The 16,031-nt window shown below is 55.2% G+C and overlaps 1 protein-coding gene across 3 annotated transcripts in view; it reads left to right on the top strand.

The window, feature by feature from the left end:
- SFXN5 (sideroflexin 5) overlaps positions 1 to 16,031 on the top strand; it is a 69,750-nt gene that overhangs the window by 31,851 nt on the left and 21,868 nt on the right. For 2 of the 3 annotated variants that reach the window (XM_087965727.1, XM_087965726.1), the window contains 6 exons: positions 3,615 to 3,668; positions 4,528 to 4,584; positions 6,206 to 6,271; positions 8,127 to 8,217; positions 8,419 to 8,534; positions 10,766 to 10,851. In XM_087965727.1, the coding sequence (XP_087821853.1) occupies positions 3,615 to 3,668; positions 4,528 to 4,584; positions 6,206 to 6,271; positions 8,127 to 8,217; positions 8,419 to 8,534; positions 10,766 to 10,851 (470 nt within the window). The remainder of the gene's footprint in view (positions 1 to 3,614; positions 3,669 to 4,527; positions 4,585 to 6,205; positions 6,272 to 8,126; positions 8,218 to 8,418; positions 8,535 to 10,765; positions 10,852 to 16,031) is intronic. The other variant, XM_087965728.1, reaches the window with a different exon arrangement.

The following is a 16,031-nucleotide window of genomic DNA, read 5'->3' as shown; positions in this document are numbered from 1 at the left end:
TCCATTTCGCAAGCTGTAAATGATAAACTGGAACCCCTTGTCATAAAGCAAAAAAAAAAAAAAATGATTTTCAAATGTTACATTTTAATTTTAACATTTATGCCAATTGATCTGTGAAATGTAGTGACATAATTGGCAGCTCTCTCAATCCCCATCTGAGTTTTCAACTGAGCATACTGGGAAGGAAGGAGGGGATGTTTGGGGGATGGATGGAGGCTGGGAACTCCCTTCTTCTTGCCTTCCTTCCTCCTTCTTTTGTATTCTCCTTTCTTTCCTCCCTCCCTCCCTCCGTCTCATTCCTTTTTCTGTATTTTCCTTTCCTTCCTACTTTCCTCTTTCTCTTCTCCTCCTCCTCCTTCCCCTTCTTCCTCCTTCCTTCCTCCTTCCTCCTCTTTCCTTCCTTCCTCCTCTTTCTCTTCTCCTTCTCTCCTCCTTCCTTTTCTTCCTCTTTCCTTCCTTCTTCCTCTTCCTCTTCCTCCCTCCTCCTTCCCCTTCTTCCTCCTTCCTTCCTCCTTCCTCCTCTTTCCTTCCTTCCTCCTCTTTCTCTTCTTCTCTCCTCTTCTCCTTCCTTTTCTTCCTCTTTCCTTCCTTCCTCCTCTTCCTCTTCCCCCCTCCTTCCTCTTCTCCCTCCTTCCTTCTCTTTCCTTCCTTCCTCCTCTTTCTCTTCTCCTTCTCTCCTCTTCTCCTTCCTTTTCTTCCTCTTTCCTTCCTTCCTCCTCCTCCTCTTCCTCCCCCCTCCTTCCTCTTCTTCCTTCCTCCCTTTTCCTCTTCCTTCCCTTCTCCTCCTCCTCCCTCTCTGGGGCTCCAGTTGAAACAAGTCTGAACTTGGCATTAAGACCATCCAGGCTTCTGGCCTCAGCTGACCTCCCTGTTTGCAGCCACCTGGATCCTGGCCTTCAAGGGCAGCCTCAGTGGTCGAGCCTGGCTGCTTCCAGACCTGTAGCGTCCTGCGTCAGGGGTCTTCAACCGTGGCAACTTTAAGACTTGTGGACTTCAACTCCCAGAATTCCTCATCCAGCAAAGTTGGAAGTTGAAGCCCACAAGTCTTAAAGTTGCTAAGGTTGGAGACCCCTGTCCTGGGTGGTTTAGAGCCCAACCCACCTGGCAGCTGCCAGCATGGCATTTGGCAAAGCAGGTTGGGAACGCGGGTCCGATTTTCCCTTCAGGGCCAGGGGTGCACGGGGTTGTGTGCACTACCCACAGATGATATATGGCCCACAGCAAGGGAGAGAAGGCCCTGCAGTCAGGGCTGCGATTCAACTGGTGCAACAGCCGGTTCGGTGAGCATGTGTTTTGCGTGCGCGCAGCATTGGAAAAGCACTTTAGAGCACTAAAACTTACTTCCTGCTGCAGTCCCAGTGAGTAAATCAGCTGTGGAGCGGCAATGCGCTGATCTGCACCAAACAGCTCAGCTGAAAACCCCGGAAATGAAGGACAGAACAGGGCAGGGGCATGTGGGCGGGATCAAATCATCGCCGTAACAACAACCGGTAGAATCCCACTCCTGCCTGCAGGTTGACTTTCTGCCTGCCCCACCCACCGTGCACGATGAAGCAAGGGAGGTTGTGCCGGGTTCCTTGCCAGGACCTGGGTCTTTGTCTCCGGTGGGTCCATGACTGGGAGGTGGGGGTGGGTGGGGGGCTTAGAATGGCTGCCTTTCCCGAGCCCCCAGAATCCTTTCTGCCTCTTATGTGCAGCTCCGTGGAGAATCTGTTTCTCTCATTGTTGTCTTCCCCTCCGCCAGAAAGGAAGCTGTAGGTTCTTGGCAGACCCTGGCCCAGATGGAGGGAAGATGCTCAGCGTGCCTCTTACAGGCAGCCCCTCCCCCCCCGTGTGTGTCTCCCCCTCCCCCTTCTGGGGGGGGGAGGCGCAGCTCCCTCTCACTCATTTCCAGCCATTCCCTGCCTCTCCACCCGCCCCTCCCTCCTTACCCAGGATCTACCTGCGCCTCAGGAAAAAGAATCTAGGGCAGGGATCTCCAGCCTCGGCAACCGGAGGACTTCAACTCCCAGAATTCCCCAGCCAGCACAGGTGGGTGTTGAAGTCCCTCCGGGCTTAAAGTTGCCAAGGTGGGAGACCGCCCTGATCTAGGGCAGTAGTCGCCAACCAGTGGGCCAGGGACCACTTATGGTCCGCGATAAAATTTTGATGGTCCACAGAGAAATGTCACCCCCCCCACAACAAAGCAGCCCCCTAAGCAATTAATCCAGGCTGCACAGGAACACAAGGCTGCGCCGCCTACATGGCCTGTGGGAGCACAAGGCTTACATTGCGAACAACACGAGGAAGTGAGGGGAGGGGGGAAAAGGGCAGAGGTGGGGGAACGTGCCCCACGTGCCTGGCCTGGCCACCGGGCTGCTTCTTTCCGCTTCTTTCTTCTTCTGCTTTTGGCTGCACGCAAGGAAAGCAGCAAAAGTCTTTCTTTCTCTCCCTCAAACTCTGCCAGAAATGAGTCTTTGGGACCCTGCAAGGCCTCCTGCTCCAAGAGGCTGCGCCGGCGTGAGAAGTCTCACAAAGACTCATTTCTGGCGGAGAGAAAGAAAGACTTCTGCTGCTTCTGCTGCTTTCCTTTCATGAAGCCAAAAGTCTCTCTCTCTCTCTCTCTCTCTCCACTTGAGAACGGAGCTGGAGATGGTATCCTGCGATCCTAAATAAAAAATGATCGATAGGTAGGAAAACAGGATGGAGAATTTTCCCTGCAGACTTTTGGGGGGATTTTCCCAGGGTCTCTCATCCGTGGGATTTAAAATGATGAGTTTGGTGGTTCCCCAAGATCCAAAAGGTTGGCGACCCCTGCTCTAGGGTACAGACAGTCCGCAATCGGCATCGAGATTTCCATTGTTAGGCAAGGCAGTTCGGTCATGCCTGATTTTATGACCTTTTTTGCTCTGGTTGTTAAGCGAATCCCTGCCGTTTGCTAAGTGAATCACACGCCCCCAGCTCTATCCCCGTTGATTCTGCTTGCCAGAAGCCGGCTGAGAAAAGTCGCTAGGGGCGTTCTTCAGGACACTGCAGTCTTTTGTATAGAGGTGCCAGTTGGCGACGGTTGTTAAGCGCGAGGACCACTTGTGAATAATTTTCACAGCAACTGTAGCTTTGAGCGGTCGTTCAGTGGATCATTGTGAGTCAAGGACTACCTGTACACTTTGCAGATAAGATGCAGGTTTGCAGGCTGAAGCCTCGGGATGCTCCGGGCTGATCCCGATGGGAGCTCAGCCTCTCCTCCTTGCCAGCCTGATGTCCACCCCCCCCCCAAAAAAAAACAGAGGCTCTCTGCATCCCCTCCCCTGGAGTCTGGGGAGGAATCGCCAGCAGGGCAGGACCCAGGGAGCAAAGGTGCGGCTGCTTGACGGGCCAAAGCCAGGGGCCAGGGGAGGCGCTCTGCCTGGGGGGACCCCACCTCTCCCCCCGTCTTTGGCTCTGCATCCCTTGGGCTGGATGGGTGCTGAAACATCTCCTCCCTTTCTGCAGGTGGCTGGCGTGCCGATGCTCGCCCCCCCTCCATTTTATGCCCAGGGAGCATTGGGGACTTTCCGTAGGGGCTTAGCCTGCCTGGCATTTGCGCCTTCCTTGTTTTTGGGGAAAAAAACAACAACAAACCTTTCCTTTCGTAGGTTGTGGGTCTTCTGCTGCCAAACCAGACTCTGGCCTCCACCATCTTCTGGCAGGTAAGGACCGTTTGTCTGTCATCCCCGGGAGGAGGAGCCTCCGCCGTCCGTGTATTTCAAGCAGTGTGTCAGGATTCCGGCAGTTACCCCCCCCAATGAAATCATGAGCCTTGAGCCAAACTTCCAAAACTAAACAGGATTTATTTGGGAATTAACATGTCCGGCAACTGCCTGGGTGTAGCTGACTCTGAGGCACATCATTCATTGTCACCCTTGACCCAGGTTTTTCCCACCCCCCCACCCACCCCCTGGGTGTATCATAATTCATATTCTCCAATGGGACACCTCCATAACCAAACGTCATCAATCAGGTTTTCCAGTTAGAATTTTGCGCGGCGGAAGCTTCAGTCACCTAGTTATTATCTTTAAAAAAAAGTGGAATGCACTTTCGGTTTTCAAGCTGCCGCCCTGCTCTTTCAAATCCTTCCTCCCCCCCTCCCTTTCTGTTGACAACTCTAAAAAGACCATAGGAATATTTTATGACATAGTGATCTCCTCAGGCCATTCATTCATTCATTCATTCATTCATTCATTCATTCATTCATTCATCTTCTGTGCCACCCATCTCACTCTGCAAAGTGACTCCGGGGCAGCTGTCATCGTTCATGATTGATGGGGGGTGGAGGTGGGGTCTCTTCTCTCACAGATACGAGCAGCATCGCCTGGACTGGCTAACCGGAGGCTCTCTGTGCTGGCCAGAGAGGCTCACCTGGAAGGGGTCTTTTTGGCTGCTCCTCTTCTTTCTGCTGTAGCGGTTCTGTCCGCCTGCCTGTTGCGTGCGTGCTGTGCCCCCCACCTCTCCCGCTGCCTCTTAACCAGGGCTTCGTCCCTCTCTCTCTCTCTCTCTTCTCCCCCTTAGTGGTTGAACCAGAGCCACAACGCCTGTGTCAACTATGCAAACCGGAACGCCACCAAGGTGAGGCGGGGAGGGGTCTCCCCAAGAGAGCGCAGGGGAGGGCTCGGGCTTGGATCACCCCCCTCCTGAGATGCTCCAGTGGCTGGGACTGGCCACCACATCATCCCCTGATGTCCAGATGCCAGGACTCAGCTAGGCCTTCCTGTCAGGCCCCTCTGCCATCCTTCAGAGCCCCCCACTCCTCCTCTAAGGCAGGGGTCACCAACCACCGGTCCGTGGACCAGTACCAGTCCGTGGAACAAGTCCTACCGGGCCGCTGGCTTGCTGGGTGCCGCCATCTTTTTTGATGAAAAAGTGCTTCCGGTGAGCTTTTCCGGGTAGAAAGCTCACCAGAAGCACGCTTTCATCAAAAAGATGGGCGCCAGTGCTTCCGGTGAGCTTTTCCGGGTAGAAAGCTCACCGAAGCACTTTTTCATCAAAAAGATGGCGGCCAGCGCTTCCGGTGAGCTTTTCCGGTAGAAAGCTCACCGGAAGCACTTTTTCATCAAAAAGATGGCGGCGCCAGCGCTTCCGGTGAGCTTTTCCGGGTAGAAAGCTCACCGAAGCACTTTTCATCAAAAAAGATGGCGGCGCCAGCGCTTCCGGTGAGCTTTTCCGGTAGAAAGCTCACCGGAAGCACTTTTTCATCAAAAAAAGATGGCGGCGCCCAGCTAATGCCGGTACCGGGCCGCGCCATAAAAAAGGTTGGGGATACCGGGCCGCGGCGTAAAAAAAGGTTGGGGATCACTGCTCTAAGGGGCCCACCCTTCAGCTGTTGGAGCCCAGCCAGAGGCTTGTGGTAGCATCCGGCCTTTCCTGCCCCACCCAGGCCTCCCGCCTTGCTCAGCCTCCGGGCCCCAGAGCGCCCCGCTGCATGCCCAGAGGACAGAGGGTGAGGGCCCTGCTGCCCAGGAGGCCTCCCAGTGGAGCTGTGAAGAGCGGGCTGCTTTCAGCAGGGGGCGCTCAAGGGCCGAGGAGGGGCTCACTTGCTCCTTCTCTGCCCCTGAGCCAACCTGGAGTGCCCCTCCCCCAGTTTCCTTTCTGTCCTTTTGCCCCCCCCTCCCCTTCCCCCGCTCCTGCTTGGGATCTCGGGTGCTGTCTCCTAATAATCAGAACAGAGCTGGAAAGGGGCCTTGGAGGTCCTCTAGTCCAGCCCCTGCACCAGGGGTCTTCAAACTCGACAGCTTTTAAGACGGCTGGATTTCAACGCCCGGAATTCCTCCTCCGGTCACGTTAGCTCGGGAATTCTGGGCGTTGAAGTCCACCAGTCTTAAACTTGCCAAGTTTGAACAGCCTTGCCCTAGATCAGGGGTGTCCAACCTTGGCAACTTTAAGACTGGTGGACTTCAACTCCCAGAATTCCTCAGCCAGCAAAGCTGGCTGAGGAATTCTGGGAGTTGAAGTCCACCAGTCTTAAAGTTGCCAAGGTTGGACACCCCTGCCCTAGATCATTCCAGACAAGTGGCTGTCCAGTCTCTTCCTTAAAAGCCTCCAGTGTTGAAGCCCCCACAACGTCTGAAGGCAAAGCTGTTTCCACTTTTTTCATTGTCCTCAACCATTAGGAAGTTTCTCCTTAATTCCAGGTTGCTTCTCTCCTTGATTGGTTTCCCTCCATTCTTGTCCTCTTCCTCCTCCTTCCCAGCCGTCTCCGACCTCCAAGTTCATCCAGGGCTACCTGGGGGCCGTGGTCAGTGCCGTCTCCATCGCGGTGAGTGGCCCTTTAAGGCTTCTTCTTTTCCTTCTTGGGTGGGTGGGTGGGGGAGGAGAGAGAACCCCTTAGGGCCCCTAGGGAGGTGGGGGGGGGAGTTCTCTGGCAGCAAGAAGATCCCCCACCCAAAGCCTGTGGAGTGAGGGTCCCCACAGGGCTGGAATGGGAGTGGCAAGAGGGGGTCCGGGCACCCTGGATCTGTGGGGAGGAAGTGCTTCACCAGGCCAAGGTCTTGTGCTGCCCCATAGAGGTGGAGGGGGCCCCCCCAAGGGAGTCCCTCCCATCTCCCCAGTTTCAGCCAATGAGCAGGCTCAGTCTTGGATATGCGGGGGGACACAGCTGGCTTAGGAATTCTGGGAGTTGAAGTCCACAGTTGTCATCAAGTTGGCCTCCTTGCCTACCCCTGCGGTAGACCGACCCGTGAGATGCTGCCAAGCTGACCCCTCTTCTGTCCCAGGGTCCTGGCTCCTTGGTCCAGCTCTCCTGCCCCGCTTCTCATTTTCCCTCCTCCCCGCCGGTCACCTGCCCTGCCCCGCCTCTCAGCAACACCACTTCTCTGGTGACGGTTGCCCCCCTCCGTCCTTCGGCTCACCTTGATAATTGTCTGCCAGGAGCCACCGCCGATGGCGTTGATAGTCTGCGAATCCCCCACCGGCATCTCCCGTGGACAGAAGGACCCCCACCGGCCCCGTCTCCGCTGACCACTTAACACCGTGCCGAGGCCTTGAAGTCGGCTTTGGCTGCAAGGAGCAGCAGCCTCCGGTCTCGGCTGCCTCCTGCCCTTCTCTCTCTGGTGGAAGCCATTAACCTTCTCCTCGGGAAATGGAAGGGGACGATGGACTTTGCCCCTGACCTTGCAAGGGGTAGAATTAAAGGTTCCTCGCTTGCTTGACCGCTGTGCCCCCCTAATCCGACAGGGCCAGGGGGCTTCTTTGGAAAGAGCAGATGCCAACGTGGAGGATAGGAGTGTTGTGGTTTCCCCTCGCCACGCTTTTGTGATTGTCGGTTTGGAGACAGGTTGTCTCCTGTTGGAACCGGGTGAGGCGATAAGAGGCCAGAAGAGCCTTTTGCTCTTCTTCAGGGTTTTGGGGGAAGGGGCTTCAGTGAGACCCCAGTTTTGCTCTCACGGGCCTGCCACATGATACTTTATTGTCATTGCACTTCATACCACGAAATTTAAATACAATCTTCCGTGTACATCATGACTATGAAAACAAACACAAACACAGACCCTTCGCATTCTATGCAATGGAATTGAAAACCCCTATAGCGCATTGATATTGCACTATAGCGATAGCGCTTAGACTTACATACCGCTTTATAGTGCTTTACAGCCCTCCCTAAGCCGTTTACAGAGTCAGTCAGCCTCTTGCCCCCAACAATCTGGGTCCTCATTTTACCCACCTCGGAAGGAGGGAAGGCTGAGTCAACCTGGAGCCCGGTGGGATTCGAACTGCCAAATTGTAGGCAGCTGGGCTGCAGCAGGAGTAGCTTGCAGTACTGCACTCTAACCACTGCACCACAGTAGAATTACAGTAGAGTTACTGCCCTGGGATAGGAGCTGTTTTTCAGCCTATTTGCCCTTGTTTTTATTATCCTGTACCGTCTGCCAGATGGTAATAGTTCAAAAAAAAAAAAAGGGGGTGCCCAGGATGAGATGGATCTTTGAGGATGTTCTGAACTTTCTTAAGGCAGCGGGAGCTATAAGGCTCTCCAGGAAGGGTTTTACCTTCAGTTGATGAGCATTGAGCAGAGGGAATTGGGGGAGGGCAGAAGTGGGAGGAATCCCTCCCTTGGACACCCAGCATGGGAGGGGCTCAGCCCCCTGACCTCCCTCGCCTCGCTTCCCCTGCAGGTGGGCCTTAACATTCTCATCCAGCGAGCCAACCACTTCACGCCAGCCACCCGGATCCTGATCCAGAGATTCGTGCCATTTCCTGCCGTAGGTGAGACCCTCTGCCCTCTCCCGCCAGGTCCACGGGGGAGGGGGGGGGATCGGAGAGCCCAGGGTTCGAGTTCTAACTACCTTCTGTGGGATTGGGGGAACAGTAGGGACAGGGGGCTTTCCCCCATCTCGTGAGGGGTGGGCTCTCCTTCCAGCACGGCTTTTCAGCTCTTCCCTCCCTCCCTCCCCCAACCAACCCCAGCAAGTGCCAACATTTGCAACGTGGTCCTGATGAGACACACAGAACTGGAGGAAGGGATCGACGTCCTGGATGGGGAAGGGAACGTCGTTGGATCGTCCCGGATCGCTGCCAGACATGTATGTGGTTCCCGGGGGGGTCCCAGCTGGCATTTTTTTTGCCAGGGATGGGGGGTTTTGAGGGTCCCACTAGGGTCAGGCACAGGGTGGGCCTGCAGAGGCCCTCTTTGTCATTGTGCCGCCAGCCCTCTCCCTCAAGCTTTGCCCAGACAGCCCCTTCCCCTTTGCAGGGGGTCTTATCTCCGCTGCTCTGGGAGTGAAGGACGCCCGTCTCCTTTGCCCCTCTGGGAATTTCTCCTGCTGGCAGAGGTGGGCCATGGGGGGCAGGGGGAGGGCATTCCTCTGGTAGTCAAGCATTTGTAGGAGTCCCCCACACCCAGGGTGTCTTAAGCCTTGCCAGCAGAGGGGTGAGAAAGGATCTGGTGTTTCTGGGGTCCGTGAGAGCAGGAAACCTTTTTCCCCCCTCCCCTCCACAGTTCCCCCCCCTCCCCCTGAAAGGGAAGGGTCCAGTGCCCGGTTGTGGGGTGGCAAAAACGGCAGGAGGCAGGAGGGTTTCTAACTTCCCTGCCTGGAATTAATTAGCAATCGCCAGCTGCGTCTGTGGGAAGATGCTTCCAGATGTTTCCTGGCTCCCACCCACACCTGCCTGCTCCCCCCACCACCACCACCCCCGGTTCAGCCCTGCCATCTGCAAACACCCCGGGCCTTTCTGCTTATGAGTAGCTCTTTGCCAAGATAACCTACACAAAACCCCCACACAACGTATTGCGTCCCTGATGGGCACAGTTGTGTCACTCTTGTGTTTCGCACCTGTTCAGCTGGCAGGGCCCCTGTGGGCCGGAGACCACCAGCCTTTGGGAAGTTAAGAGTCTCCGGGGCAGGGTCATGCCTGCCCCCTGCAGCCCCCTCGGTCAAAACATTTTTCTACTGCTTTTTATTTTGGACACACACACCCTCCGTACTCCCCACCAGAAGATCTCAGTTTGCTCTGCTGCAGTCACACTTTGCGCCCACTGAGCTGCTGCCTCCTCCGGGATGTGGAGGGTGGGGGGCACTTTGGAAAGAGCAGGGGGGGGGCAGGTGCAGGAGACTGGGGTCCCTTCACTGAGCCTCGGCAAACCCACAAGGGCAGGCAGATGATCCACAGGCCCAAGTTCCGTGGCAGCCCACAAATTGCCTCCCGTGGCAGCCCAGAAGGGTTCTGTGATGACCCAAAGGGGTGTGGCACAAAGGCAACACAGTCAGATGATCAGTAGGGGTCCCTGTATTAGCTCCAACTTTGCCCCCGATGTCCTGGTTACAAAGGAACAGCTTTTGGCTTGCAGAGAAACAAAAACTGTAACTATAAGTCCAATCAAGGCAAAATGAGGTGATTAGTCCAGCAGGGCATGAGTAAGAATTCCAGATGTGAAGGCATGGCAATAACTCAACATGGTTGGGAAGATGCCAGGAGCACAGATAGCAAAGTCAACACAAGATAAACTCACGTTTGCTCTCAGCAGCTGCCACACTCAGCATGCATTTCTTTTAAACTCTCCTCCCAGCTGTGGCCAATGAAGGGAATCAGGGCCCTTTCCTCCCCCGTAAGCCACCCAACCCACATCGCTCTCTTCTCCATTCCTCCCTGCATGCCCTAGGATGAAGAGGCGGTGGGCCTGGGTCCCCCCCTGTTCTACCTCTTCCCTGCTCTGCCAGCTGGACTTTGCCCTTCCCCAGTTTCCTCCACAGCCAACGGAGCCACATTCCCACTCCCTGTCAGCTGTTCATCTTCCTCCTTGGATTCAGACTCCAACAGGGGCATGACAACAGGTTGTGGACCAGAATGTGCTCAGAATGTGGACGGGCACTTCGAGGGCACCTTTGCAAACTTGCAGGGCTGGGCATTAAGAGCAACGGCTCGCCCTTTCAGCCCTCGTCCCATCAGGCAAGGAGGTGCCCAGCAAGGCATGCCCAGGGCACCAGGGTGGGCACAGCCTTAGGAAGGGCCCATCTGCGCAACCACAACATTCTCGGGATGCTCCACCTTGTGCCCTCCCAAGTTGTTCCTTCAGCTGCAACCTGCCAGGGCCCTTCAGAGCGGGGACTCCGCCGTTCCGTCCTGCCTCCGTGGAAGACACGATCCGTGGGGGGGTGAGACTGACCCAGCCCTAACCCCCGTGGGGCTCTTCCTTGTGGCGGGTGAGAGAGAGAGAGAGAGAGAGGCCGTGTCCCCCACGCCACGCGGAGCCCCGCTCTTTCTGGCAGGAGGGCAAGCGGCACATCTGAAGTGGTCACCCACCGTGTCTCCCCAGGCCCTGCTGGAGACGGCGCTCACCAGAGTGGTCCTGCCGATGCCGATCCTGGTTCTGCCTCCCATCATCATGTCCCTCCTGGAGAAGTAAGTGGGGCGCAGATGGCACTGGGGAGGACTGTAAGGGAAGGGAGGGGGCAGGCTGGCAGAGGGATGTTTTGGGGGTGTCATATTCGCCAATGCTTGTTTTGTTAACGCAAAGCAGAGGTCTCCAAACCACTTTAAGACTTGTGGACTTCAACTCCCAGAATTCCCCAGGCCCGTGGGGTGGAGATTAAGCCTGCCTGCATGGGAAGGCAACTGGTGTCCGGCAGGAGGGCCAGAATGGGTGTGTGTGTGTGTGCTTCTGGTGGGTCTACAGTGGGGTCCCCAAACTTGGCCACTTTAAGACTTGTGGACTGGCTGGAGAATTCTGGGAGTTGAAGTCCACAAGTCTTAAAGTGGCCAAGTTTGGGGAGCCCTTATGCAAAGCAACGTGCTATTACATCAACTTCCAGCCACTCCGGTTGCCGTCACATTCCGTCCTTTTGGGTACGTCCACTTTTGGGGCATCTGCATAATTGATGAGAAGCTCCTTCGTTTTGGTGTTTTTTGTTTTTTTAAATTAAATTTAGAAGCCACTCAACTCTGGACAGCCGGCTTATAATTAAAGCAGAACCATAAAACTAAAGGATGAAAGAACCATGCGTGTCTGAGAAATGTACAATATAGCAAAAACAGTAGAAAGACAGCATGTGTAGCTCAGGGTTGAGCTGTGGGGTCCGTTGGTGCACCTTGAGCTTGGTTGTTCTGAAGAAGTTTCAATACCTTCCTAGGTAACATCAAACAGTGCAAATGAATGTGGGGTTTGCTCCCTGTTTATATATATAGAGAGAGGTTTGCACTGCAGTATTGGTGGGTATATGGTTTTCTCCTTGTAGTTACTTTGATTTTGGGGTTGTTTTCCACCCATATTGTTTGCCTGGTGCTGATCCCTGCTTATCTTGGTGCTGGCTGTTGGAGAATGTGTGTTCTGATTTTTTTTTTCCCCTCCTTCTTAAGCCTTTTTGTGTCTCTTGAGTGTGTAAATTTGGCTCATCACTATGTGTCTGTTGATGGCTGATTTGTCTGAATGCCAAGAGGAATTCCTTAGCATTTTTAGATTTTTTTCCCAGTTGAAACTGTGGTGGAGACTGTCGTAGATTGTGCGATTAAAGAGTTTTCGGCGTTCACACTGAGTAAAAGAAGCTCTGCCGCATCCTTACGGATCTTCGTCATCCTCCCGCCCACCCGCTGTGTTCTCTCCCAGTCTGCGTTAATCAAACCTCTATATATTGTAGTTTGACTTAGTGTTGCTGAAAGTTTTAAAAATGAAAAAAAAAAAACTAAAATAAAGAAGAAGAAAGGAAAAAAGGAAGAAAGGAAACAAAATGGAAAAGAAAAGAATAAAGATAGAACTTCGAATCAGCTGAACTCAATCATGGAAGTAAAAGTTGGGTTGACCAAGGATGTTCCTGGCCTCCTCCATTCCCTGCTCCTCCCGCCTGCCTTGGTTCCTACACCTCTCTTGGCATACCCTCCGGGAAAGGGGGGAGGCCCTGCAGACCTGCTGCGTCTCTTCCCCTCCGTTCCCCGTTCCCTCTTTCCTGGGCCTGCCTTCCCTCCGGAGTATGTGTGCCCACCCCTGATATTTCCTCCCGTCCCCTTCTCAGGAAGAGTCTTCCCGTCCCCTCCTGCTGTGGGCGCTCCCCAGTCTCCTTTTGGCTCCCTGGGGAAGCAGCCAGCTGGGCTCAGTGGCGCCTATTCTGGGCTCCCCACTTGGTGCAGGGGTGTGTGTGTCCGTCCGTATCCGCAGATGGGAAATGCCGCTGTTGTTGCTGCTGTAGTTGGCTCAGATTCCCAGGAAAAGAGAGTGGGGTGCTCAGTCCCTCTCCCCACTGCCCGATCCTCATGGGTGGGGGGGATACTGCCTTCCCCAGCACCCTGCGCCTTTGGCCTCCTGCAGGCAAAGGATGTGCCTGATGTGTGTGTGGTGGGGGAGAACGGGGGGGGGGAGGGGGGAGGGGCTTCCTGTAAAGCAAGAGGATCCACACTTGGGTAACTCTGACCCTGAGGCTGCTGCTTATGTGAACCCTGCGGGAGCCCCTAAAGCTGGATTGACTCCTTGGAGGACGGTGGCTTCAGCAGCAGAGGGGAGAAAAGGCAGCGGCTGAGAAGAGAACCCCCTCCCCCCGTCTTGCAGGCAGCTTTGGGGGTTCACAGGGATCCCTCGTTTCAAGCGGGCCTTGAAGGTTTCGCATCCTTTGAGCGTTGAGGACCTTGTGGTTGGGGAGGGGGCCTTCCTCGTTGGAGCAGGGCATGGGGGAGAGTGAGGCAGACTGTCCTGGACCAGGGGCTCAGCAGTCGGAGTGGGGGACACCCACAAGGGCCCCCTTTGCTACCCCAGAAACGCCCGCCTTCCCCCATTCCATCAAGGAGAGTCTTTGTAGCTCAGGGTTGAACTGGGGGCTCCTTGGTGATCTCTGAGCTGGGTGGTTTTCTTGCAGACGTTTCATGACCCAAGCTAGCACTGATGACCTTACCTAATTTTGGGTCATGAAACATCTGCACGAAAACCACGAAACTCTGAGAGCACCAGGTCAAGGTCAAGGTTCCCCTCGCACCTGCGTGCTGGTTGTTTCTGGCTCTAGGGGGCGCTACTCGTCTCTGTTTCAGAGCCAGAGAGTCCAGCATTGTCCAAAGTCGTCTCCATGGTCATGTGACCAGCATGATTAAACGCCGATAAGGCGCACGGAACGCTGTTCCCTTCCCACCAAAGGGGCCCCTATTTTTCTACTTGCATTTTTTTTAACACGCTTTCGAACTGCTAGGTTGGCAGAAGCTGGGACAAGGAACAGGAGCTCACTCCGTTACGCGGCGCTAGGGATTCGAATTGCCGAACTGCCGACCTTTCTGATCGACAAGCTCAGCGTCTTAGCCACTGAGCCACCACGTCCCTCTGAAAGATTACCAAGGACCTCACAATCCCCTTCCTCCTTCCCCTCCTCCTCCTCCCCCCTCCTCTTCCTCCTCCCCCTCCCTTCTAGTGCTGATGATGTTACCTAGTTTGGATAATGAGATGGCTGCAAGAAACCCTCCTCCCAGCTCAGAGAACACCAAGGGCCCCTCATTTCCCCATTTCATGCTCTAACCGATGAGACATCGATGGCAGCCGTGTTGACTATAAACATGGCCCTTCCTGTCCCACCCTGAATCTGCCAGCTTCGGCGCCTGCCCTGAGCCCCGGCTATCGCCCACTCAGCGCCTCCATCTCCTCCGAGGCACATGCCGGTCTGAAGCACCGAACCTGAGAACGCCTGGGCGTCCCGAGAGCAACTTCCATATGGAAAGCATTGCAGGCCCTCCGAAAATGCCGGCGACAGCTGCCACATTATGCAGAACATGAACCGCTAATCAGCCATGTGCTGAAACGTGAAGGAAGGTGCGCATTCAAGCTCGGTGACATGCCGTGTCTGCAGCACAGATGCACCGTCTGCACCATCCTTCTCTCCGGGTCCCTTCGTGGGCGGGGGGGAGGCCTTGGCTTGCCCACCCCCCCACCCTTGGGCTTTTGGAAGGGGCTTCCTGCCTCCTGAGACCCCTGGCCACAAGAGGAAGGGGCTTCGGGGAGGGACCAGCCCCCAGAGGCCCTTGCTGTGAAGAAGGGCACTTGGTCGCTCTTAGCAGAGAAGCAGCAGAAGCCCCTCAGGTGGGACTAGGCGCCCAGTGACACCCCCCACTTCCACTATGTCTGTTCCTGCCCACTGTCTGGCCCCCTGCTGTCTGCCCCCCAAGTATTAAGGGCCACTTTTAAAAGTATTCTGGGAACCCCAAGGAAATTTGGGCCAATGCCAGCTGCTCTCCTTTTCATCAAACCAGGCCTCCAAAGCAAGGGGTCTCCAACCTTAGCCACTTGTAAGACTCGTGGACTTCCGCTCCCAGAATTCCGGCTGGCTGTGGAATTCTGGGAGTGGAAGTCCACGAGTCTTAAGGTGGCCAAGTTTGGAGACCCTTCCTCTAAAGCAGGTTGCAGGGTCTGCGTGGAGTGGGCTGACGAGCACTGACCTGGGTGGGCTGCAGGCTGGCCTTGATCCCGGAAAGCCTCCTCCCATCCAGGCCCCGGCAGAGAAGGGCCCCTGGCCTCTGCACGGTGGGAAAGCAGCCATTCGCACATGCAACCAACACTGGAGTTAAGGCTTACGGGGATCCTTTTCCGTACTGTTCCATACACGGTTTCCTGTCTTTGCTGGTAGCTGGAGCACGTGAACCTTTGCCTTCTCCTCCTGCCTTGCTCCCGAGGAGACTGTCCGGGGAAGGTGGTTCCCCGGCAACTGTCTCGTATTTATGACTGTCGCAATCGTCCTGGGGTCACCTGACCCCCCCTTTGCGACCTTAACAAGCATGTTATTAACAACCGCAGAGGTTCACTTAAATAGCTGTAGCAAGAAAGGTCGTAAAGTGAGGCAAAAGTCACTTCACCGTTGTCTCGCTTAGCAACAGAAATGTTGAGCTCAGTTGTGGTCATAAGTCAAGGAATGCCTGTGTGCTCAAGTGGGTTTGTTTCCTGCCCTCACTGGATGCCCTCTGACTGTTCAGATGGAGCTCCTGCAGGGAGCGTTTGGCGCCTTCTCCGCCATCAGCCTAAATTGGCCCCTCAGGGGGCCTTTTGGGGGGCCTTTGCCCACGGGGTGGGGAGGCTCCTGGGCCTTACAGGCGGGGCACTTTGGCTTTCCTTCCATGTAATTTATTTATTTATATATCGGATTGGTTGGAGACATGGGAAAGAGGCCTTCATACTGTGGTGGGTAGACAGTGGCTAAGACGAGGTTGATGAGGGTGATACCAGATTTAGCCCGCCTGTGTTGTGGTTCGCCGGCAGCAGGTGCGGACGGCTGAGATCTCTGATAGTGAGGACTCGGATGAGGGGCCTGTGTGTGATGCAGCGAAGGAGCCAGGACTATTGGAGAGTGGGGTGCTGCCTTCGGAGCTTGTGGAGTCTGGCAGCAGTGACGAAGGAAAGGTGCCTGTGCCCAGTGTGCGTGCGTGCAGGTCTGCTCGAAGGAAAGAGCAGCTGAAGCAGCACGGGCGATTTGGGAGTAAGACTGCAAGGTGATGGCTCCTCCCATAAGGGATAAAAGCCAGCCTTTGGGGTTGGCTTCTTTGCAGGAAGAAAAGAAGTTCTTTCAACTCAAAGTTCTCGTGGGAGTCCTGTTTATTCTGGTTTGTTTTCGGAGACTCCTGGCTTTGGA

Source organism: Notechis scutatus, chromosome 4 (assembly GCF_049901735.1).
Source record: "Notechis scutatus isolate UNSWTSFEM ecotype Mainland chromosome 4, rNotScu1.2, whole genome shotgun sequence".
NCBI lineage: Eukaryota > Metazoa > Chordata > Lepidosauria > Squamata > Elapidae > Notechis > Notechis scutatus.
The sequence above is the reverse complement of the archived record's forward strand: the minus strand, read 5'-3'. Positions and strand labels throughout refer to the sequence as shown.